Raw genomic sequence first — 23,136 nt, 5'->3', positions numbered from 1 at the left:
AGAGATGCTTCCAAGCAGAGAGACGCCTCAATCTTCCAAACTCTACAAACGGCTTTTGGTCCTGCCTGGAGAGGCTGGGCTGGGAGTCTCCGGGACCATTTCACTATTACTTTTTTTTTTGGGGGGGTGGGGGGAAGGGAGGAAGGAAGAGGTGCTCAGGAAGGTACCAAAATGCCCACACTGAGCCACTCGGATCTTGTACAACTTGCTTGCCTCTAGGATCTTCTAGCCGGCTTCAGTCCACGCCACGGACAGAGCTCAGATACAGAATACACAAGGCGAATGGCTTTCCACTATATACCAAAGTGCTATCTATCTATCTATATATATACCTCCCGCCACAGAAAACACCACCCTGATACCTAGTCTATACAAAGTGGAATATGTTCTTCCTCAACATCAAGTAACCACAAACTAAAATAAATGGGAGAGGCTTTTCATCGGACAGGGAAACCACGGTGGGAGGCGAAGGGCGGGATCATTCGCTGTGGCCAGTCGCCGTGCGGGCCCCACGGTGGCCGCTGTCCCCAGAAGAATGACCATCCATCTTTAGAAACAGAACCCTTCTTCGTCTTTTTATACAGTTTGTACAGCACAAGTCACACATCGTTTGAGAAACAAATAAGCATCATTAGCCGGGAACTTAAGAAATCGAGAAGGAAGGGGCGGGCGAGGGGAACTCAGTATGTTAATGCTATCTGTTTCTATTCGGGCTTGGGGTAACACAAAGAAGATGTAAACATTTAAAATAAATAATAAAATAAATGTCAATCTCTTCTCCCACCTTTCCCATGTCCCCCCCTCCCCCTCCACACCCATCCCGGCCCCTCCTGAACCCGTCAGCCCTGGAAAAGTTAACCGCCCCGTGGCTGCATGGCCTGAACACTAGAAGCGGGAGAAGATGCCGGGTGAGAGATGACTGGGTTCCCTTTACAAAAACTGTGGGAGGACAAGGACGCGCTCACACACAGACACACACCTATCTGTCAATAAATAGCGAGATGCTGGCTGTCCGGACGAACGCCAGAAAGACTGAACAAGCAGAGAGCATCAAGAGCCCGTTACTTCGGTGGTAAAAAGCAAAGCTCTACACACCACATAGCCCATTGGTCCACAGATACTCTAAGGACTCACGTTGTCCCTCCCTCCATCTGTGGAGCACATCACGGGGGTGGGCGGGCAGCGGAAGGACATTGCAGGGAGGGCTCTTTGAGAACTAACTACAGATGGATGGCAATCTTGCCTCGGAGGAGAAAGACCCTCGCACCTCCCAGAGTTTTTGTGATTGCCTCTCGGCAACGTGGGGACCTTTCAAAAGGGGGGAGGTGCCCTCCATTGCCTAACGAGGGCATAGGAGGGGGTCTTCAGAAAGCAGTTAAAGGGTCATGGTGTCTTCCCACAGATTTTTGAAGCCGCTTCATAGGAAAGTGCCTAACACAGTGGCCGGGCACATCCGAATCTACCATCATCGACGCCAGCTCAGAGCAACCCTACGGGACAGAGTAGCATTGCCCCTGTGGGCTTCTGAGTCTGTAAGTCTTGATGGGAACAGAAAGCCTCCTCTTTCTCCCTCGGTGCAGCTGGCGAGTTGTGTCACTGGGGGAGGGAAGTAGCCACAGGGTAGACGCTGGGGTTGCAGGAGCATTGCTGCTGCTGCTCAAGGAAAGGGGGGAGAGGCCTCACCGGAGCCCACAGCCCCCCTCGGACCGTCCACCCACAGCCAGAGGAGCAGAGACAAGACTCCATCCCCCAACGCTCAGGTGGCTCTACCCGGCCTTCTGCCGAGAGAACACGACCTGACCCTTTGAAAACCGCCCGGGAACAGTCTCTGCTTGGAGTGGGCTCCAGCCGTTTCCAAAGCTTCACCCAGGGTCTCTTTCCTTTCCTGTGTCAGCAGTTACCCCCTCCTCTTAGCTGAGAGGGCTGTTCCCAGAGAGGCCAGCCAGGGAGCCGCCACCGAGGGGACATGCCCACTGAGGAGGGCCTGCCCTGCGCAGGCCCCGAGCGAGCTACCTGCAGCCCTTCTGGAGTCCTGTCAGCTGCAGTCCCCACCCAAGCCCAGATCACCCCCACTCCAGCCGCTCCCTGACTCGGAGCAGGCCTGGCCCAGGTCTGGGGGGTCAGTCGGAGTGAGTGAGCTCACCAGAAGGGAGTAAATCGATGACCTACTCATGGCCCAGGTGTGAATGCCGTCTTCCCCAACAGCCTCCAGCGTGGAGAAATCCCTCCTAGAGCAAAGCCAGCGAACACTGAATTGGGACACACCGGTATTGGCTGGGTTTGCCTGTGGCTGGTCTCACGGCCCACCCTGCTGGAGACTTCCACAGAGGCCAAAGGTTTGCCTCAGGAAAGCCCACCTGGCCTAAGTCCATGGCCAACCTGAGCATCAGTGCTGGAAAGTGGGAAGTAAAGAGACCTTGAGAAATCAAAGACCAGAAAGCAGCTTCATTTAAGACAGAGATATGTACGTAGGCAAGAAGATGCAGCCCTCTCCCCCTTGGCTACCAAGACTCTTTGAGACGAAGCCTTTCCGAGCTGAGGGTGCCCCGGTTTTCCTACCCTGCCAACTCCTGCGTCTGACTAATCTGAACCTGGAGACCCAATGGCCTGGTCTCATTCCGTGCCTCTGGGAGACCAACAAGACATCACCCCCAAGGAATGTGGGAGATTCGTTTTATTTTAAGTTTCTGAATGAAATCATTTCTTTCGAAAATTCACTTCCTTCTCCAGGGGTTGTCCTTGCATGTGCCACGCTCTGGGATGGGTACTAAAGGCCGACCTGTGTGCCAGGTGTGCGGTGTGTGGTCACATGCATTACATAAGGACCAAGCACATGGTTTCCCTGGGTAAGGGGGCAGCCCAGTGAGGCTCTTGCTGCCCGCTCCAGAGTCTCATTTGATCATTTATTCCTCACCGGTCAGATTTAAATAATACACCTATTGTTTTAAATGATCATACAATCGCCCCCCCCAGGACTAAATCACCAAGAGTCATCTCCCTCAGAGCACCAGGCCAGCTGGGGCCAGTTATAACCAGGAGCTGCGTCCCCAGACAATGTGGACAGAAAGGTCAGCAGGAGCTGTACCCAGCAGAGAAAAGGTGTCTGAGTGGCGAGACAGGGCTGGAGCTGGGGCCCAGGGGCAGCTGAGAAAGGTCCCACACTGACAACCCACAGCTGGACACAAGCCATTGCAGCGGCTCTGGGCCAGCTGCTCAAAGCTTGCTGACCAGACCTGGAAGAGAAGACTTGTGGGGAGGAGGGGAAGAAGCAGGCAGTGAAAAAGAGGCAGCACTGGATCCACCAGGCAGCAGATGACCACAGAGGGCAGAGAGGGCCCAAGCCTCCCTGAGACCAGTGCACAGTCGGGGCAGGAGGAACAGGGCCTGAGGCTGCTTGCTGAGGCAACCACCACTCCAAAGGCCTGCCTCCCCCCTCCCTCCTCCCCTTTCCATCACAGCTAATGCTCCCGAGGCTCAGGGAGGGGCCCCCTGGCAGCAATCTGCGAGGGTCCCATGCTCATTAAACCTCCGTGGGTGGTGTCACCCTGAGAGCCAGGGAGGGGGACGGGCAGGGACTTGGAGTGCTGCGTGGTTCCTAGGGAGGGACACCTGCCCTGTCTGGAGAGAAGGGTCCAGGGGCAGAACGGGGAGGCAGTAATTACAGGAGACGCCCTGCTCGGCTCAAGACACCAGGTGAAGGGAAGCCGGGTTAGCACACCGTGTGGCTTCGTTGGCACTATTCCTGGCCTGGTAATTAGGCGCTTTGGCAAACCCAACCTGTGCCCAGCTGTCTCGCAGCACCACCAAGAGCTGCCTTGGGAGACGGGGCGGACCCCCGTCCCCCCGCACCCCCCACCACCAGTGTGCGAGCTCAGGGAGATCTGCTGGTGGTTCTGGAGGGGATCGGGACCCGCCCCCCGGGTCAGGGGAGGGAAGGTTCTGTATTGCACATTGGCCTGTCCCCTCTGGACAAGTCACTCCCCCGCCCCGGCGGAAGAGTCGCCTGTGGTCCCGTCTGCAGAAATGAAGAGCTTTTAATATTCAGACCACCCAGATGAAATGTCATGGCAAATTTGATAAAAACCAAGGAGGAGTGACGTCTGACATGGGGAGGGGGGGGGACCACGAGAAGAAGGTGAAACCAAAAGCACTGAGCATGCTCGGAGTGGGGGGAGCGAGGGAGGGGGCCATCACTGCAGAGAGAACGTTGTAACAGAGGGGCAGGAAGGGTCCAGACCAGCTTTGGGATCTTCAGAAGCCAGAGAGATGGCGGAGTCCACCCATCCACGTTCTCCAAGGCTTTTCAAGATACGGGGTTTGCTTGCAAGATGCGTTGAGGGAGGGAGGTCCCTTGACTTCCAAATAGATCGTCCCGAGGTCCTCTGTCCCCTCGCCACCAAAGCCCACTGGGGTTCTCCCCAGAGCCAGGCAGCTCGCCGCCACGGCAGGCTCCTCCTCTTGCCCTCACGGCCCTGGAGTGCTTGAAGGTGCTGGTCCCTGGGAAGGAGGCAGTGCTGGAGGAAGCCCCCCGCTGGGGCTGGGTCACAGAGCCAGCAGAGTCGGGGAGTTCAAGGAGTCCGAGGACTGGTCCCCACTGCTACTGCTCCTGCGGTGAGCCTTGGAGCAGGACTCGGACGGCGACACTGGTGACTCCTGCTCCAGGACACTGGGGTAGGTGAAGACGAGGTTCGAGGTGCCTGGCGTGATGGCAGGGGTGGAGGTCACCACAATGGGGGTGTGGAGGGGCTCCTCCCCGTAGAAGCCCCCCGCAATGCTGATGGGCTTGATGACAGAGCGCTGGGCTTTGTCGAGCCCGGCCGATGAGGACGAGGGGCTGTCCTCTTCCAGGGGCTCCTGCTTCACCACCACAGCACCCACACCCCCGCCCCCTCCACGCAGGGGCTGCAGCCCAGGGGCCGGGGGCGAGTGGCGCTCCTCGGGGCTGATCTTGCACACGGGCCCGTGGGCCACCAGCATAAACTCCAGCTTCTCCTTCTCCTTCTGCAGCTCTGCGATCTCCTTCTGCAGCCCCGACTTCTCCTCCTCCAGCTCCTCCGTCTCCTGTCAGGGGAGAGATTGGAAATGTGAGGGACCAGCCCAGGGCCTGCTGTGGGGTGGCTCAAAGCCAAGGGAGACAGGGAGGGGAGCCAGGGGCTCAGAGGGCCACGGGGACCCCCTGTTCCGGCAGGCTGGCGACCCCGTGTGTCTCTAAGGCCCAGAAGGGAGAGGACAGGAAAGTCCACTTGGACCACGGGTGGATAGCAACTGTCATTTTCGGCATGAGTGAGCACATACTTTGGGCCGGGCACCTTGTTAATCAGGGCACAGGCATTAGCTCGCTCCATCCCCATTTTGCAGATGAGAGAACAGGTAGACTATCTTGCCCAACGTCACAGAGCAAGCACGTAGGATAGTCTAGATTTGAACTCGAAATATTGGTCTCCAGAGCCCACCCTTCACTAAGCTCTGCTGCCTTCCGTGGCCTCCAAACTCCAAAACCCAATTCATGGCCATCGGTCAGTTCTAACTCATGGTGACCCTATAGGACAGAACAGAACTACCCTTGTGGGTTTCTGACACTAAATCTTTCCAGGAGTAGAAAGCCTCATCTTTCTCCCATGGAGCAGCTGGTGGTTTTGAACTGCTGGCCTTGCAGTCAGCAGCCCAACTTGTAACCTACTGTGCCTCCACGGTTCATTGGGTGGCCCCAAAGGATTCAGAGGCCGATTCTTACCAAGTGGAGAGCATACTACAAAGCTCCCCCTGCCCTCAGCCCCCCAGCAGCCCCTCAGGCAAACAGAGACTACACACTGTAAGCTCTGGATGCAAAGTCTTGGTCATACACATCCCTGTGTCCCTGCATCAGAACAGTGCCCAGCCCGGAGCAAGTGCTCACTCAAGACTGGCTAGGTCTTCTCACGTGCCCTTCCTCTTCTCCTGTCTCCATCACGTGCTGAAGAATTGTGTTCCGGGGCTCACAGAGACCCTGGGAGAACCTTCCAGTCAGCCCCCTTGCTGGCCAGAGGCAGAAACAGATGGTCTTTGAGGGCAAAGTAAGGAGACTGCATCACAGCGCCCCCGCTTTGTCCCAAGAGCCTTGTCTGTGGGGAGAGGAGTATGGCAGAGGCCTGCTCCCCACCAGCCTGCTCCCCGCTTTTCTCCCAGCCAGGATTCCCATCTGGGGCAAGTGCTTCACTGAGTGGTGATCAGCATAGTTCACAGTGAAAAAAAGTTTCAAGGGTCTGACAACGTCATGAGTTCATGAGGGGTTTCCCGTGGAGGAGGTGGCTCAGGGGCCCGGCAGCTAGCCCTGGGCAAGGGGTGGCAGGGGAGTAAAGTGTGGGGTTTCTGGGCAGAGGGCTAGAGGGCGGAGGAGGTGCCTTGGAAGCTGAGGGCTTTTCTGGGCTGGTGTAGGGAGCTGGCAGAGACACCAAGGGCCCAGGGCACAGAGACCAGTCAGCCGTGGGACAGGGTCTCCTGAGAGTGTATCCCTGCCCGTGAAGTGCCAGCACCTCCAGGGGACAGGACAGACACCCCCCCCAAGGGGTCACTCTGTGCCGAGAGTGGGGGCTCCAGGCGGCTTAGATGAACTGATGGGAGGCACAAGACGCTCTGTGACCTCATCCTGGCTGATGACCACAGGCACCCCTGGCAGGCTCCTCCATCCCCTCACTGTGAAAACATCCCACCCAGGAGTATGGGCCCTGGCCCTCCACAGGCCCACAGCCCTTCCTACACACCCAGACTCAGCCCAGAGGTACGTGCCTTCAGTCAGGCCTGGTTCTCCAGAGGGCAAGGGAAGGTCGTGGGCCCCCAGGTGAGGACAATTAGGCAATATGGGTGCGTGACTCACAAGTGCAGGGTGCACATACCCAAGGCTACCGCTCCAGCTCAGCGCAGAAGCAGGGATGTAGGATACGATGCTCCCTTCAGACCCAGGGGGCATCGAGACCTCTACATTCAGCCTAGGGAGCAGCAGGGAGGACAAGTCCCCCCAAGTGCCCAAGTCGGAGCACCAAGGCCAGGCGGGACCTGTGGGGGGAAACTCTGGAGGGGGCAGGTCTGGGCCTGCCCTGGCCCCTGGGGGACCAAGGTCGCTGACACCCTCTGACACCCCTCACTCAGGATCCCCAGCAGACCAGGGGGCCAGACCAGGCTCAGACCCTAAGTGCAAAGAGCTGCCAGGCTGAGAAAGTGACTCCCTCTGTCACTGTGGGCCAGGCGGACGGAGGCCACAGGCCCGGGCCTCTCTCTGTGCAGTCAGCACCAGGCTAAGCCTTGCGCTCCCAGAAGAACTGTCTCTGTCCCCACCGACTGACTCATCTGTAGGGTCCCAGCAAGCAAGGAGCAAGAGGGAGGCTGAGGAGAAGCCCTGGGGGCCTCGCTGCAGCCCACCCAGAAGCACCCCCACAGCCCGAGAGCTAAGGTCTCACCGCCTGCAGCTTCTCTGTCAGCTCCCGGCGGCGGTTGCGGCACTTGGCGGCGGCCAGCTTGTTCCGTTCCCTGCGGATGCGTCTTTTCTCCTCTTCTTCAGGAGATAGCTGGAGGCCAAGGCGGCGAGCACGATCAGGTCGGGGCAAAAAACCCATTCACAAGCACTCGGTTCACAACTGTTTTCTGAGTAGGGCAAGAAGCCCTCCTGGGACTGGGGGCTGCAGGGGTTGGGCCAGCGAGGCCTGACCCAGAATCACATGGGTGCGGAGCCTGGAAGGGTGCTGGGAGAGGGATGGTCTAGGAAGGGAGGGCTCTGTTTCAGAGCAGCAGCAGGCCAGGGGCTCAGCAGCCCAGCCAGGAGGGTGGCCTTGATTCAGGGACAAGGCCAGAGAGCTCTCTCGGGGCACAGGGTCCCCCGGAGTCCCCTCCAGCCACTGCCTGGCCCCACCCACGGAAGCAGCTTTTTCCAAACCCTGGCTAATCACTCTGCTCCCCATCACCCTGCTTGCTCTGCACGCCTCATTATCCCCATTTGGGTAAAGAGCTGGCCCTGAGTCGCCCCACCCACCCCTACCCCAGGTGAGCATCATCAGGGGGAATGTTCCAGTGCCCACGGGCATGCCAATTCACCCCCAACTTCCTCTGCCATCCTGAAGGGCCTGGCAAGGTGCTAGGCTAGACAAGGGGTGCAAAAGGAGGAGAAGCCAGCAGGCACGCCGAGCCCTGTTACCCACCAAACCCCCTCCGTCCACCAAAGAGGGGCTCCGGTTGGCAGCCCAAGGCCCAAGGGCTGGGGCTAGATTGGTAAGCCCGACTCTCAGATCCCATCTGCCAAGAGCCTGCAGTGAGGAAGGGCAGGGACCGGGCCAGGCTCACGCCAGAGGCCAAGGACTGGCGCGCTGCCCACACGCAGCCCTTCCAGGGCTGCGACCCCCGGCGGTGGCTGTGGGCCAATCAGACAGCCAATTTGAAAGGAAAGCCCATCACTGAACTGGTCTCTGAAGGCAGAGACCTCCTCTGGTGGCAAGTGAAGCACTGGGCCTTAGAAGGGACCTTGCAGAATAAGACCTGGGTCCTGCCATCCAAGAGCACCCAGTGGGGAAGCTGAAGTCTCTCTGATGGGTGGGAAGCTGCCCCAGCTGTCAGTGGCCCAGAATGGAGAATGGAGGGAGCCCTTGCCCAGCTCCGGCCCCTGGCCCTCCTGTCACTGTGATGTCCCCGGCAGCACTGCGGCAGCCCAGACCTGTGTGCCCCGAGGTGCCTCTAGGTCCCCAGGGTGCCAGAGGGCCTGTACCTAGCGCTCAGGGAAATGTGCCAGCCTCATCCTACCTGCCCTTCCTTCAAATAAAGTTTCTGTGATACTCAAATGGGACCCGGTACGGGTACTTTCTCTAATCAGACTCTGGTGATCCAAGTCCTAAAAGAGTCCTACATGAACTTGAGGCCCACAACAGACTCAGGCCTCTGTGCAGGGGTGGGCTGCCCAGCCGGGGTTCTAAGGCCACTGGCAAAGGCCCTGAATACTTGCTGCTCTCAAGCATGCCTGAACCTGTGCCCAACAGGGTTACCAAGAGAGCCGTATGGCCCGGGTGCAGTTCTGGGTTTAGGCTCCCTGCTGAGAGGGCCAGCAAGCCCCTCGGGTCCCTCACTGGTAAGGAGCAGGTGGGAGGGAGGGCGGGTCTTAGTCCACTTCCACTTCCCTTCCCCCTTGCCTGCTGCATCTGGGCACCTCTGCCTCCCAATTGGCCTGGAAGCTGCTCCTCCCCAGCCGCCTCAGCCCCGTCTGGTGAGGCGAGGGGGAACACGGGAAGATTTCCGCAGGGAAACCCCAGGGGCGGAGAGATCAACACGGCTGCAGCGTGGATGTGCCAGCACACCGGGCACACACCCACCTGACCCCCTGCCTCCGCAGCCCAGTGCCTCAGAGGAAGCCTCCCAGGCAGGTGCAGGAGGGCAGCTAGGGCACCAGGCTGGTACCCCATAAAAGGTGGGGTGGGGGCGTTGAACTGAAGAAGGATCCAGAATAAAGGCCCTCGGGCTAGAAACCCTGATGGCCAAGGCTCCAGGTGACTGTGACCTGGCTTCCTCAAAAGGGTTGATGACATGACCCCTGGAACTGCACTGAGGCGACAGACACTCTGGGCCTTCTCCCTTCCTCTAGCTCTCTCTCAGAAAGGAGGAAGGACATTCTCTAGACAGTCCGTGGAAGGGCACACCTATGTAAGCTGGGGGGTCAAAAGAGGTAGATTCTAGGCCTGGCTCTGCTGTGGGACCCTGGAAAGGGCCCTTCTCTTGACTGGGCCTCAGTCTCCTCATCTGTGAGATTGGTCCAGGAGGGAGAAAAAAATAGAAAAAATGGCCTGCCAACGTCCTTTCCAGATTTAAACATTTTAATTTAAGCAATTTTAATTGTGCCAGGCCCAGGAGGGCGTGAAGAGTGTTGGGCACACCTTGCTCTGTTGACTTCTAGCTCCACAACTAACAAAAAGCAAACACGCTGCCACCAAGGTGAACCCTCCTCGACCTGGCTGGCCCTCCCTCACTCTCACTGCCACTGAGTCCATGCAACACGTGGACACTTTATAGGACAGGGGAGGTCTGCCCTTGGGAGTTTTTGAGCCTGTGACTGCGTGCCAGGGGAGAAAGCCCTGTCTTTCTCCAGCCGAGTGGTTTCAAACCGTTGACCTGGTGCATCGCAGCCCAACACATAACCACTATGCAGCCAGAGCCCCAGGGCTCTCCCTCGGGGTCACTCACATCCTGGGCAACTCCAGCTAGCTCATCAGGGACTATTCACTTTGTACCTTGGCTTCCCTGGAGGAAGCACATTTGTAAATGATATTCTGATCACTGCTACCGCACTATTTATAACGGCAATTATGGAAAGCAAGAAGGGGTATCGGCCACTTGCCACGCCAGCAGAACCCAGGCCATGACTGTGAGCTGTAGCCACTGCTACCCTGCTAACAGCAGTCTCTGTTACACGTGTGTCTGTCCGTGTCCCCCACCCCAGGCTGTGGGCCCAGCATGAACAGAAGCAACCAACCGGGAGGGCCCAGCCTCTTCCCCAGAGAAGCAGAGCTTCTCAGAAAGCACTGATTCCCACTAATTCTAAGTATGCTGGAAACTCCTGGCACCGGACCGGTGACCCACCTACTCCCCACCCCCTGCTGGGGAACGTGTGGTCATGTGTTGGAAAATGACAGGGCCCCAGGGCCTTAGGATGGAGGTGGTGGTCTGTGGGTGAGACGGGGAGGCCCTCCATGATGACATCTCCTTAGCAACGGGGACCCCACCGCTGAAGCATTTTCCACCTCGGGGCTCCAGGAAGCGGGGCGTGGCGCCCACTGTGTGACAAGTGCTGCCCAGAGAGTCCCCTCTCACATGCTCAGTGACCCCGTGACTGTACCATTTGTGGCGGGGCAGAAGGAGCTCTCTGAACACCAGCCCCTTCTTGTTAGAAACATGCCACACGTGGCTTCTCTTGGGGGACAGGAATGGGGGGCAGGGTTCCCCTGCTGCCCTGGCTTACTGCTGACTGGGACAATGGGCCGCAGCAGGGCAGAAGCCCCTATTTCCTAGGGTGAGTCCTCCTTGAAGCTGAGCCCCTTGGAAGAAGAAAGCCTGGGGTCTGACCCCCGAGTCCTCACCCTACCGGCTAACACAGCTGAGCAGAAGTCTAAGACGCCCAGGACCCCGAGTGCTTCTGGGCGTGTGTTCCAAGCACCCAATATGGGCCCCTGCTTTAAGTGGGAGCCTGGGGTCCTGGGGAGGACAGGAAAATCACCAAGGAGTCCGGCCCTTTCACCTGCACCAGACATTGGGAGACAGCTACGTGAACCACGGCTGGGGTCCCCCTCGCTACAGCTCTTCCCCTCTGTCATCGGCCGATTTAGGCTTTCACATCCTCTCATGGAACACACTCTGTCCCTCTGGCAGGTAGTCTGACTGTGGTTTCCCAGGGGAGGAAGCGGAGGCTCAGGGAGGTGACATCCGTCTCCAGCTCTGCCTGCAGCGAGGAGGTCCATGTTGTCCCCGCCCCCCCAACCCCCTGTGCCCTGTGTGGCCTAGAGTCCCAGTCTGGGCGGTACCTGTTCGTCTCTCCTCCTGCGACCCACAGTGGTGCCGATGGTCTTGATGACGCCGGGTCTGGGGAGGGCCATGTGGCCCGGGATGGAGGCCAGGCCCGGCAGGGGGCTGTAGGGGTGTGAGCGGGAGTACGGGCTGGACATGGAAGTGATCACCGTGGGCTGCACCATCCACTGCAGGTCCTGGCTGGTGGTGATGGCGTTGATGGTGGGGATGAAGGCACTGCCCGAGCCAGGCATATCTACCCGGAATTTCTGGAAGGAGGAGAAAAAGACAACTGAGTCCGAGGAATTCTGAGTGGAACAGGGCAGGCAGATCGGAGAGGTGCGTGCCAGCAGAGATGCCCGCTGGCCTTTCTGAGCCCGGTCTGCACTCGTCAGACAGGGCAAGCTTCGGGTGCCTGGGCCTCTTGTCAGCTCCTGACCGGGGTCTGAGAAGCTCTATCCTAGGGGGGTCGGGAGGATGTCACTGCCCCTCAGCTAACTCCCAACACAAATGCAGCTCCCAGCTGGTCCCCCTAGGGAGCCCTCAGAGCTGGGAGCCACCTGCCAATTTACTTCCCAGGGTTCCGACTCAGGGCACCTTGAGGAGACTCAAACACTAGCAGGTCTGGAGTAACCATTGTCCCTTTTCCAAACAGATCCAAGATGGGAATGTGACCGGAGGTAGGTGACACCAGGTCTCTGATCAAGTGTCCTCCAGCCCATGGGACTGAAAGGTGGTGGCAGGTGCTCACAGCCAGGCTTCCTTCTGCTGCCCTGGTGACCCTCCTCCTCTCCCACCCCACCGCCTACCGCCGCCCGCATCTATCTATGCTCACAGACGTGTCTGTGGGAGACGCTGGGGCTCCTCGCTGCACGCTGTCTCCCTGCCTCTCAATGGATGCCCAGACCACGCTGCAGAGCTCCCTGGGACATGCTGCAGGGAGCACGCTGTTCAAACTAGAAGATGAAGCCAGATTTTGAAAATGAAACCAGACTGTCTTCCTCTGCCGTGGGGCAGCTCCTGGGAAGTGAGCAAAGGGGGGAGGAGAGAGGGGGCCTCCACTTGCAGCTTTGCGGGAGACTCAAGAGGCCACACTCACTGCCCCTGAGCTGGTTCCAGCTCACTGGGACCCTGCAGGACAGAGGAGAACTGTTCCTTGGGGTTTCTGAGACTTTAAATCTTTAAAGGCCCAGATAGCCTCATCTTTTCTCTATGGGGCGGCGGGTGGGTTTGAACCACTGACCCTGTGGTTAGCAGCTCAATGCATAGATCACTAAGTCACCAGGGTTCCTTTTGGGGAAGAAGGCCCCAAATGAAACCCAGGTGACCCTTCATCCTCAGATGATTCCTATTTCCACCACAGGGTTCTCCAACCCGTTCTTCCTTGACCTAGCGACTTCATGACTGTACCAGTTTAATGGCCAGCACTTAGTGACTAGAGACATGCCCCAGGAAGGGGTTTTACCTAGATTACCTCATGACGTCTCCCTCTGAGGTAAGAACTATCATCTCCATTTTAGAGGCAGAAGTTTAGGCGGAGAGCTATTAAGAGACTGATTCACGGCCTTGTGGCCGACAGGCAGCGGCGTGGGGAGCAGGCCCAGTCCGGCCCGGCAGGGCGGGTGAAGCGCTGAAACCAGGCGCTACACAAGCTTTCTCAGTACTGCTTCCTCCTCCCTGGAAATCCAGACCCCAAGACAGACATCTGGCCCACCCTGCCCCAGGTCCCCGCGGGCCTGCCCTCTCACCAAGGAGGCTGCTTAGATTTGGGTGGCCCCAAATGAAATCCCATTACCACTACCACGGACCTCCCTGGACCTCAATCATTGCACCCCCAGTTCTAGCCCGAGCAGAGCAACCACAGTTAGAAGAATCTAACTGCCTGCGATATGTAAAAGGAGCTTTAGGATACCTTACAGGAGCCGGGGACTCTCCTGCCCGCTCTCCCCGTCTGCCTGCCTATCCTCCGTATGGATCTGTGGCCTGTGGCTGTCTCACATCCAGACTGCCCAGGCCCCCAGGCAGTGAAGAGCATGGCCAGGCCAGCCCAGTGGACGCTGGGATTCTGGGAGGAGAGCTGCCCAGCATGATAGCTTCTAGAACACCATAAGGAGTGTATCCAGGGCAATGGGCTCTAGTCTTGGACCTCTGAAGGCAAAGTTGTATCAGGAGCTGACTGAACTGAGTGTGTGTGTGTGTGTGTGTGTGTGTGTGTGTGTGTGTGTGTGTAAGAGAGGGAGAGAGAGAGAGAACGTGGGTGGGGGTGGGAAGGGTTCAGTGAACAAAGAAAAATCCAAGAGGGAAAATAATCTTCAAAGAAAAAAAATACACAAATTGATTCCAACCCATAGCAAGCCTACAGGAGAGTCGAGTGCCCACGTGGGTTTCTGAGCCTATAAATCTTTATAGGCACCAACAGCCTCGTCTTCCTCCCTTGTAGAGACTGATGGTTGAGAACTGCCGACCTTGCCGGTAGCAGCCCACTGAGTAACCCACTAGACCACCGGGCCTCTGTGGTCTGTCTTCAGGCAGGAGGCAGGGGCTGGAGACCAGAGGGGCTGGGCTGTGAGGAGGCAGAGCATTTGGGGACCCGTGGGCATGGATGGGAAGGTGCTGAAGCCCTGAATTCCAAAAGTGACGTTCCTCTTGGACAGCTGAATGGGCGGGGCAGTGGGAGGAGGGCAGCACGGCTCTGTGGGCGAGAGGAGTCCTGGGTCTGGGGCCCTGCCCTGGCCACTAAGTGCTGTGCCCTTGGCCAAGCGATGAGGACTCTGTTTCCCCATCAGAAAGAGCAGTGGGAACACCAAGCTGACCACACAGTCATGAGAATTAAATAAGCAACTACAAAGAGGGGCCACCACAGCCCGTGAGGGACGACACCCGAGGCTCAACCTTGCCTGCACATTATTCTGAGCAGCTTCTTAAAAACACCAGGGCTGGCCTCACCATTAGAGTTCTGAAATAATTGGGCTAGGGTGGAGTGCTGATAATAGGATTCTTTTTTTTTTTTCCCCCAAGCTGCTCCTAAGGAGGTTCTAATGCTCAGCCAGTGAGGGTTGGGAAACACTGCTCCATGCAAATAGAAGGGGGCGGTATCATCCTCGTCCTCGCAGGCATTAGAAATGTCTCTGTGCTCTACACGGGGTAGCCCCTGGGACAACTGCCAGCCCTCACTCAACAGTTTGTTCCCATTTCTCTCCCAAAGTCAGGTTCTGTCTCAGCAGACCCGCCTGGGGCTTTATGATATGCAGGCATCCAGAACCATGGCATGGTGTCACCCCACCACCTCTAACGGGGACTGTCAATTTGCCTCTCAGGCCAACACCCAGGAAATTCACACTCCATTCCAACACACAAAACTACCCCCCCCCCACACACACACACACACACTGCACTCCCCGTTTCAGTATCAGGGGGCCAGCAAAAAAAAAATCTGAAGCAACATTTGCAGACTCCAATCCCTCGGGGAAGAAGTTGGATGGTCTAAGGCCCCTTCCGGGTCTCCAGCCGGTCTACAGATGGTTCTCCCAGTGCATCCCAGACAGAGCGCCGGCAGCCACCAGCTTGGTCTAGAGTCTAGACAAAACAAGGCGGCAATAAAAACAAGGTGGCAGGTAATGACGGCTTCGGAAGGCATGCACACCTTGTTTCAGGCGGAGGTAAAGCCATCCGGAGAACACATTGGCTCCAAGCTGTTGGGAAAACAATGTCCCATCCCCAGAGGGGCCTGGGGTGCTGATCAAGAAGGCTTTTGTCTCCAAAGAGGAGCCTCTCGGGATGGCACACACCAGTTTACATTAGACCTGGCAGCTGTGTCTGGTCTCCGCTCTGAATGTATTATTCACAAAGTGGCACTGGGGGCGGGAGGGGTGGGGAGAGGGAGGGAGGGGAGAGGCCTTCCTTCCAGGCCAGCCAAACCAAACTCCCTGCCATCGAGCCGAGTCCAACACGTGGTGGCCCCAGAGGTCCAGGGTAGAATTGTCCCTGTGGGTTTTTTTTCGAGACCGGAACTCTTTACAGAAGTAGAAAGCCTCGTCTTTTTCCCAGGGAGTGGCTGATGGTTTCAAACTGCTGGCCTTCCGCTTAGCAGCCAATATGCAAGCTCTATGCCACCAACCAAATGTCCCGGTGGAGAGAAGACAGGGGTCCCCAGGAAGGCGTTAATATTGAGACACGATTTCCCAGCTGGGGCCAGAGGGTGGTTTCTCCTACTGCTGCACCGGCAGGTGTGTGTTGGGGTGGAAGGCAGGGGGGATTACCCGGATCTAACCTGGCTCCCCTGGGGCTCTGCAGCCCCTTGGAAGCTCCCCTTCTCTGGGCACCTGAATGAAGGTGCCAGATGGCTGTGATCGTCCTGCCTGGCAAAGCTTCCACACGCCCTATTGCCCAGTGTCCTCCCAGCCCCCAAGGATGTCTGGGTAAGCAAGAATGCCTGTCTGAGGTCAAAGCAGCCCCCCACAAACCTCCTATGGCAGTTTGTCAGGCTCCAGCTGTAAAGGACCAGCTAGCAAATCTATGAAGGCTCTGTGGGGCCCACTGGCTCTGTCGCAATGACACAGCCCTACCTCTGTTGCATGAGCACAGACACACGCAGTGGACACACACGCTAACAGGCGGGGTTGCGCCCCATTAAACTTTATAGAAACGCTACCCTGCTGGAGTTGACCAGCCCTGTCGTGGAGGGCTGTGCTCAGGCTGTAAGGGAAAGAATACAGAGAAGAGAAACTGAAGCAGGAACACAGCGGGCGGGATGCCTTGCCCTGGGAGTCCAGCGCTTGGGCAACATGCACTCATCCTCTTAAATCTCAAGGGCCCCAAGACTGAAGTCCCAGCCCCTCTGCGGGCCTTGCTGTCTGTCCCTGGGCACCAGAGCCTATTTCACCGCATGGCCCCCTGAATCTGCAGGTGCCATGCTCTGCTCCAGAAACTCCTGAGTGCTTCTGCCACCGCCTGTGAGGCAGCCCGCTCTAACCCCGAGGCCCCGCAGTGCTTGGCTGGAGCCAAGGACCTTTCTGGATGACAGTCGAGGCCAGGATCAGAAAGGGGTGTCCCAACCGGGGCCTCTCACTACAGGGTCCTGAGGCATGGAGGGGACGGGGGACTTCTCCCCGAGCCTCCTGAGCTGGGCAGAAGTGGACATCAGGGTTGATGTTCTCGGTCCCATGGCCGCAGCGGGCATTTCTTCTCCAGACTGAGTGTTGATCGACTGGGCCACCAAAGACTCCGGCTGTGACCCCTGTGGGTTCTGGGACCTCTGTCGCCAAGCAGAGGTCGGATTACGTGCCTGGTAAGGCACTGGGCTTCCCCCCCACCCCCCTTAAGAATGCCCTTTCTCGATTTCCAACACAGCCAGGCAAATTCTGACATCCCAGAAGCCCGGTTTATGGCAAGAGGCAAGAATAAAGACAGGTGCCACCGCATGCTTCCCAGAATATCCCCGTTGAGGTGTCCAGCTGGAGTCCACAGCTCTGGGATGTCACCGACTCTGGGCTGTTCGCCAACGCTTTCTGTAGGGAACTCAAGCCGACTACTGCGACTCTGCATTGGCCCTCCCAGAAGCCCTTTCACACTCAGGACTTCCATCTGGCCCCACCGGTGGGTTGGTGCTTGGCTGGCTAACTGACCGATCAGAGGTTTGAGGCCATCCAGAGGTAGCTTGAAGAAAGACCAGACAATCTACCAAAAAGCCAGCCACTGAAACCCCCACGGAGCACAGTGTAGTGCTACCGGGGCCCGCAGGGGGTCGCTCACCATGCCCCGAAGCCTGCTCAATGACAGCCCTCATTTTTCACCTGACACCACGCCGAGTACGTCACCAGGACAGCCGGTGCTAACACCTTATGATGTCCACACGGTTTACAGAAGACGGAAAACCACCTCAGGGCGCCTGCCGACGTCCACTTCTTCTCATTCCCCGGGGTCCACTCGAAAGAGCCATGCCATCAATCTGCTTTCCCCTAACGCCCAGGGTCAAGTCCAGGAAAGAAGCAAGTGACTGAAGTGGAGTCATCCCCCAGGCTGCCGAGAGGCCTTCCTCCCTCCAGTGACCCCAGCGGGAGGAATCTGCAGCCAGGCCCTTCTGGTTAGAAGCCTCACTCCAAAGCCTGCATCGGCAGCCCTGCCTTGTACCCCTTACCAGTCCTCAGGCAGCTACGTACTCCATGAGAAGGACCTGTCGGCTCCTCTGCGAAGCCTCAGAGGCACAGCCTGGTTAGCACCACGTAACAACGACAAGAGGCAGCGGTGGACCAAGAGGAACCTCCTCTTCCCTCTTGGCCCCGGGAGCTGGCAGAGGATAACAAATGTTACTGAGCGGGGTCGGAACAATGACGAATAGATTTGCCTCCATCGGGGCCTCAGTCGGGGCAGAATCCGTCACTGAAATGTTGTGGCCTCTGGCTGATACCACACACACAGAGGGCACATGGCCACAAAGTAACGAAGCTATTTTCTTTCTTCCTGCCTACTTCCCTTCCTTCCTTCCTTTCTTTCAACAAATGGACCGGAAAGCTCACTTCCATCCTTCTCGAAAACACGATCTTTGTTCCTCTTTAACCGAGGGAAAATCCAAGGCACAGATAGTAAAGAAACAGTCCCCAGAGGTGTCTGCTCCGGCGGAATGTGCTCCTCCTGGCCAGACTCCTGAGATTGGGACTGGAAGGGCTCAGGGCCACTGTGGGACAGGCCTGACTCCCCGGGGAGACTCGATTCCAAAGAGCTTTTGGTCCTTTGCAGAGTTCTGATCGACCCTTCAAAGGACACAGCTTTACTAGTAGGAAGGATTTTTCAATAGAATTTGCTGAAGGCAATTGCCAAAGGGGGCCCTGCGAACTGAGTCGTGTTGTCTCCCAAGGGGGAAGTTCAAGGCTCTGTTGTGTTTGAAGAAAGAACACTTCAAAATGGGCCCCCCAACTCTATCACTCACCTTGAACAAGAAGGTGCTTAGAAATGAAAAGTAAGCCAAATTATCTGCCAATCGAGTGGATGCCAACTCGTAGTGACTCTGTAAGATGGAGCGGAACTGCCCCTGCGGGTTTCCAAGACTGTAACTCTGTCCGGGAGCAGGGCACCGCATCTTTCTTCCGAGGAGCAGCTGGTGATCTCGAACTGCTGAACTTGCAGTTCGCAGCCCAACCCAACACCCACTATGCCCACCAGGGCCCCCTCACCAGAGCAGGAAGAGAAAATGGAAACACAGTCAAGGTTCTAGCCGCAAAATTCAACCACTCCTCAGACAATACACGCAGGCGATTTCACCCTGAGGAAAGAGTGACGCGTACTTCCACCATCGGGAGTCTGCGGAACAGACAAGTTCCAGGGATAAGACTCGGTTTGATCCTAATCTGCAACATCTGTAAGACGAACGGGGAAAAAGAATCTCACCCGGTCCTTAAGACATACCTTCCCACCAATCCTGAGCCTTCCGCTTCACCACAACGACCACCACCCACCCCAAGACCCCCAGCACCCTAACGCAAACACACTAAGAAATGAAACCGTGGTCATCCGCTCTCGAAGAGCAATGACGGACGTGTGGGTGCATGCGGCGGTGTGGATGCGCCACGTCAATGCTGGGTGAAAAGTCAGTCACAATAGAGCAAATACGACAGGATTCCAGTTCAATGAAATATCTACAACAGACAAATGCACAGAGACCCAAGAGGTTACCAGGAAATGGGTGTGACGAGGAGTTATTATTGATGGGATGCTGTGTTCCTGTTTGGGTGATTAAAAAAAAGTTTTGGAAATGGATAGTGATAATGTAATTAATGCCACTGATTTGTATACTTATAAACTGTTAGTTCATTTGGCAAACTTCTACAAGATATATTTTACCAGAATGTCAACAACAACAGAAATAAAATGCGTGCTTGGGGAATGTGAAGACATTGTGCTAGTACCCTTGGGAACAGACAGACAGCAACGCAGGGAAAAGAAAAGCACTTCTCTTTCAAACAGACTTTATTTAGAACAAAATTCATTTAAACAAAAGAAATAAGTTTCTGTTTAACCGCTTTTTAAATAGATGGCATTTATGTTTCCCTCATTAAAAAGGGGGGCAGTCCTAGGAATTACAAAAACTAGTCAAGTTCACACTCTTGCATGGCTGGAAAAATACATTTCTCAAATGGTTCTTCTTCCAGCGTTCGGTAGGGGGCACCACAGAGGTATGATTGGAGCTGACTTGGGAATCACAGTCATTTCTGGTAAAAGTTCTTTGATGTGAGGAATGTCCCAGCCTGGTACAGTTGGCAAAAGTTCACGCTGGGGAATTGTGTGTGTGTGTGTGTGTGTGTGTGTGTGTGTGTGTGAGAGAGAGAGAGAGAGAGAGAGAGTTTGCGAGCCTTGGGACGGGGTGGCTGCTGAAAAACAGAGAGCCAGTCTGGCTATTCCTTGACTCCCAAAAGCAGAGAGAACCCTTGATTTATTGCCACAAGTTATCTGAGAGACAAATGGCAGCCTTAGAAAAGGTCTGGGTCTTGTTTGGGGTTTGTAATTTTTATAAAAGGGTGGGGGGGGGGCTAACTGATGAAAACAAGTTATGAAATGACCTATGTTTGTGCAACTGGCTGGATTACGTAAGCCTCGGGCCCTGAAACCGTAAGAGTCCAGCAGGCAGGCATGTATCTGGGAGGTGTTTTCCTGGGCAAGTGAGGGTCCAGAGAACAACAACAACACCCAGCAAGGCGAGGCATGGGGTGCAGTAAGGGTGATTGACAAAGCAAAATCACCAACCTTTGCCATGGCTGGAACAGGAAATACTTTTTATGCTTCCAGTTCCCGTCGGATTCAGGACCAGAAGCTGCTAAAAAGTTTAGCGCACCCAAGGCCCTGGCCATGGGTGAAGAACCAACTTCCAGACGCTAGCAGCAGCGAGGGGGTTGGCAACAGTCTTCTGGGCCTTAAAGGCTCCCGTGAAGAAAGCAGGGGGGAAAGAGTGTGTACTTGCCCAAAGGAAAGCCAAGAACCATCTCTCACAGATTGGTCCATTGAGACGCCACAAAGGAGGAAGGCCCATCCACTGACTGCCCTGAAAGACTCCCAGGAAAGGAAGCTGAGGGGAATAGATCGATTGCAGGTTTTATCTGGTATGTGTAATAAAGGTACCTTGAGCCCCAGATAGGGTGGAGTCACAGCATAGCCTTGTTAAGAACAAAAACCTCTCTGGTCCTGCAACCACCAGGCAGCTCTGCTCCAGGCGGCAGACATGATGGAAAAACCCACCGGCTGCCTCCAAGGAGGGGGCCAGTAGGCCCAGCTGTGGTACTTGTTGAAAGTGGCCAGACCTTGCCAATCCCTCTGGTTTGAAAGGCGCATCCCTCCCACTGCTGGGCCGAGAGGCAGGCGGCTTACAGAGGGGAAGCCCGTGTGCGCTGGCTATTAAGAATTGCAAAATCTTCATGTGTTACAGCATGCTAGGAATTAGCTAACAGCTGCTTTTTTCGCTTCGGTAATGAGTCCCCATTACACTCTGCTGGACCTGGTGGCCTTCCTTCTTCCTAGCACTGGTTTCCTGTCTGACTTGCTTCCAAAACAGGGAATTGCGGCCACTCACATCCTGGGCTCAAAGCCCTAGTGACACAGATTATTCAGTTGGGGCACTGATGTCCGGTCTGACTTCCTATGGAGGCCCCAGGGGCTGAGCGGAGCCAGGCAGCGGAACTGGCATACGCCAGTGCTTGCCACCGACTAAAAAGGCAGCTTCAAACACGAGGGAAGAAATCAAAAGATCCTTCCTTGATGTATAGGAAGAGAGCAGCAGTGGGGGTGGGGGTGGGGTGTTGTCTTGGAGGTGGAGGGAATGGGTCTGACTCCAACCCATTGCTTGAAGAGGTCCGACTCCAATGAAAACCACCGAAGTGACTGGCAAGCAAACATAGTGACTCCCTTTTAGGGTAAGAGTCTCAGCGTGTCACCTCGGTACACATCACTGAGGGGGGCAGTGACTACACAGACCCAGCAGTGACTTTCTACAGGAGGTGATGATGGAAGGACCAGGAGGAGAAGCCCGGCGGCCCCACGGTGAAGCATGCCCACCCAAAGACTGGCGGTTCAAACCCACCGAGGAGCTTCACGGAAGAAAGGCTTGGTGGTCACCCCCCTATCAAGATGACAACCCAGAAACCCCTAAGACGGAGGCCATTCTATTCTGTCATACAGAGTCAGTGTGAGTCAAAAATCTACCCAACACCTAACAATAGCAAGGTGGGGTAAGGGGGCGAAGTGTAGAAGGAAGACACAGAAAAGCTATTTGGGGAACTCACCAAGTTAAGGGAATTAGAATGGTGCAACGTATCTTTTTCCAGGTCCAAAAGAGAGCCATGTTTCCATCTTATTCCCCAACTCTGCCTACCCATCCCTGGAAACCCACCCTAACCCCTCCTGGCTGCCTGGCTCCTAGAGGCCCCAGTCATCTTACCAATGCAAGTCCTGCTTGAAAGCAGTTGGCATGCCGGAGACACCACCCATCCTATGTATCTAGGGTGGGCAGCCCACTGTTGGCTGGCCTTCTGGTTAACCCAGCCCCCTTACAAGCCAGGGATCTGCTACAGAGGAAAGGCAGCTAGCCCCACCAGGTAGGCACCCCACTACCACCCAGGTAGGCACCTTCCTGGTGTTTATAGACACAGAGACAGACCAGGAACAATCCCTCCAGTGTAAACCAGTCTGGCTGCTTTAGAAACAAGTTGTTTTTCCACTTCCAGAACTACCCAGGCGCCGAAGTGATGTCTTTCCCCCCACTTCTGTCTGCTGGGCCTCTTTGCCCTGGGTAACCCCAGACATTCAAGGCACCCCTTACGTGGGCAAGGCACACTCAGATCCCTGACAAGTATGGAGGATTGGCACGCTCAGGTCTCACAGGCAGCCACCGGGGCCAATCAAGGCTGGCCTCCTCCTTTATCGCCTTTGTACCTGATTCCCAAAGGGGCTGCCCTTCCACTTGCCCGGCATTACTTGAAAGAGCCCAATTGGTGTGCCAGTCCCAGACCTCTTTCAGAAAAGGCTCGGAGATGGGGATCAGGGAAAGAGAGGGCTTTTCCACAGGACGGGTCTCTGGGTGTTGGTAGGGGCCAGTGGGTGCAAAGATGTTGTGATCGGTCCTCCGCAGGTGGATGGGGGAACTGTTCCGGGGAGAAGCTCCTGGGAAGGAGTTGGCTTGGGTAAGATCTAGTGGAAAGGAAAGGATTTCTTGGCGTTTCAAGTCTCCTCCTACTCTAGTTTTTTTTTTTGGGGGGGGGGTGCTAGAAGGAAAATCCAGGACTTATAACTGTGCATTATAGACAATTCTCGCAAAATCAAGAAAAGAGGCAGTTGCTGTGTACAGAAAGCGGAGGTCCGCCCGCGCAGCCAGGTGCACCCAGGGCCGGCACCTACCTGCTGGCCGCCGCCGGAGTAGGGCTCGGCGTGCGCAGGAGAGCCGCTGCTGCCCCGGGACGAGGTGTCAAAGTTCCCGGGATAATCCTGGTACATGATCCGCGGTGGGAGCCCGAGAGGAAACAGGGTGTTTTTCGTCCCCCGCCCTCGTCGCGGCGGCGCACAGGCTGCTGCGCGCTCCACCGCCCTCGCCGCGGGTCTAGCCTGGCCGCTCGCTCGGGCTCCTCGCCCGGGTCCTGGCGCCGAGGGGGA

General features: G+C 56.5%; 1 protein-coding gene across 1 annotated transcript; it reads right to left on the bottom strand.

Moving 5' to 3' along the window:
- Positions 1-2,659: 2,659 nt before the first annotated feature.
- FOSL2 (FOS like 2, AP-1 transcription factor subunit) lies at positions 2,660-23,075 on the bottom strand. The gene is made up of 4 exons (XM_004711095.2): positions 22,885-23,075; positions 11,526-11,777; positions 7,434-7,541; positions 2,660-5,061 (listed from the first exon to the last, which is right to left on the bottom strand). Exons 1-4 carry the CDS (start codon positions 22,978-22,980, stop codon positions 4,543-4,545), a joined length of 975 nt encoding a protein of 324 aa, XP_004711152.1. The 5' UTR covers positions 22,981-23,075; the 3' UTR covers positions 2,660-4,542.
- Between the last annotated feature and the right edge of the window lie 61 nt (positions 23,076-23,136).

This window comes from Echinops telfairi, unplaced genomic scaffold (genome assembly GCF_000313985.2).
Source record: "Echinops telfairi isolate 266 unplaced genomic scaffold, ASM31398v2 ScPeMD7_10;HRSCAF=50, whole genome shotgun sequence".
Classification (NCBI taxonomy): Eukaryota; Metazoa; Chordata; class Mammalia; order Afrosoricida; family Tenrecidae; genus Echinops; species Echinops telfairi.
Note: the sequence above shows the minus strand (reverse complement) of the source record. Positions and strands in the feature narration are given on the sequence as shown.

What these genes read in the sequence shown, in the direction of transcription:
- FOSL2 (XM_004711095.2), bottom strand. Translation starts at nt 22,980, where the DNA reads ATGTACCAGGATTATCCCGGGAACTTTGACACCTCGTCCCGGGGCAGC. An exon ending in ACTCCGGCGGCGGCCAGCAG is followed by an intron (nt 11,778 to 22,884) that starts GTAGGTGCCGGC and finishes TCCTCCTTCCAG; the next exon opens with AAATTCCGGGTAGATATGCC. An exon ending in GCAGGAGGAGAGACGAACAG is followed by an intron (nt 7,542 to 11,525) that starts GTACCGCCCAGA and finishes CTTGGCCTCCAG; the next exon opens with CTATCTCCTGAAGAAGAGGA.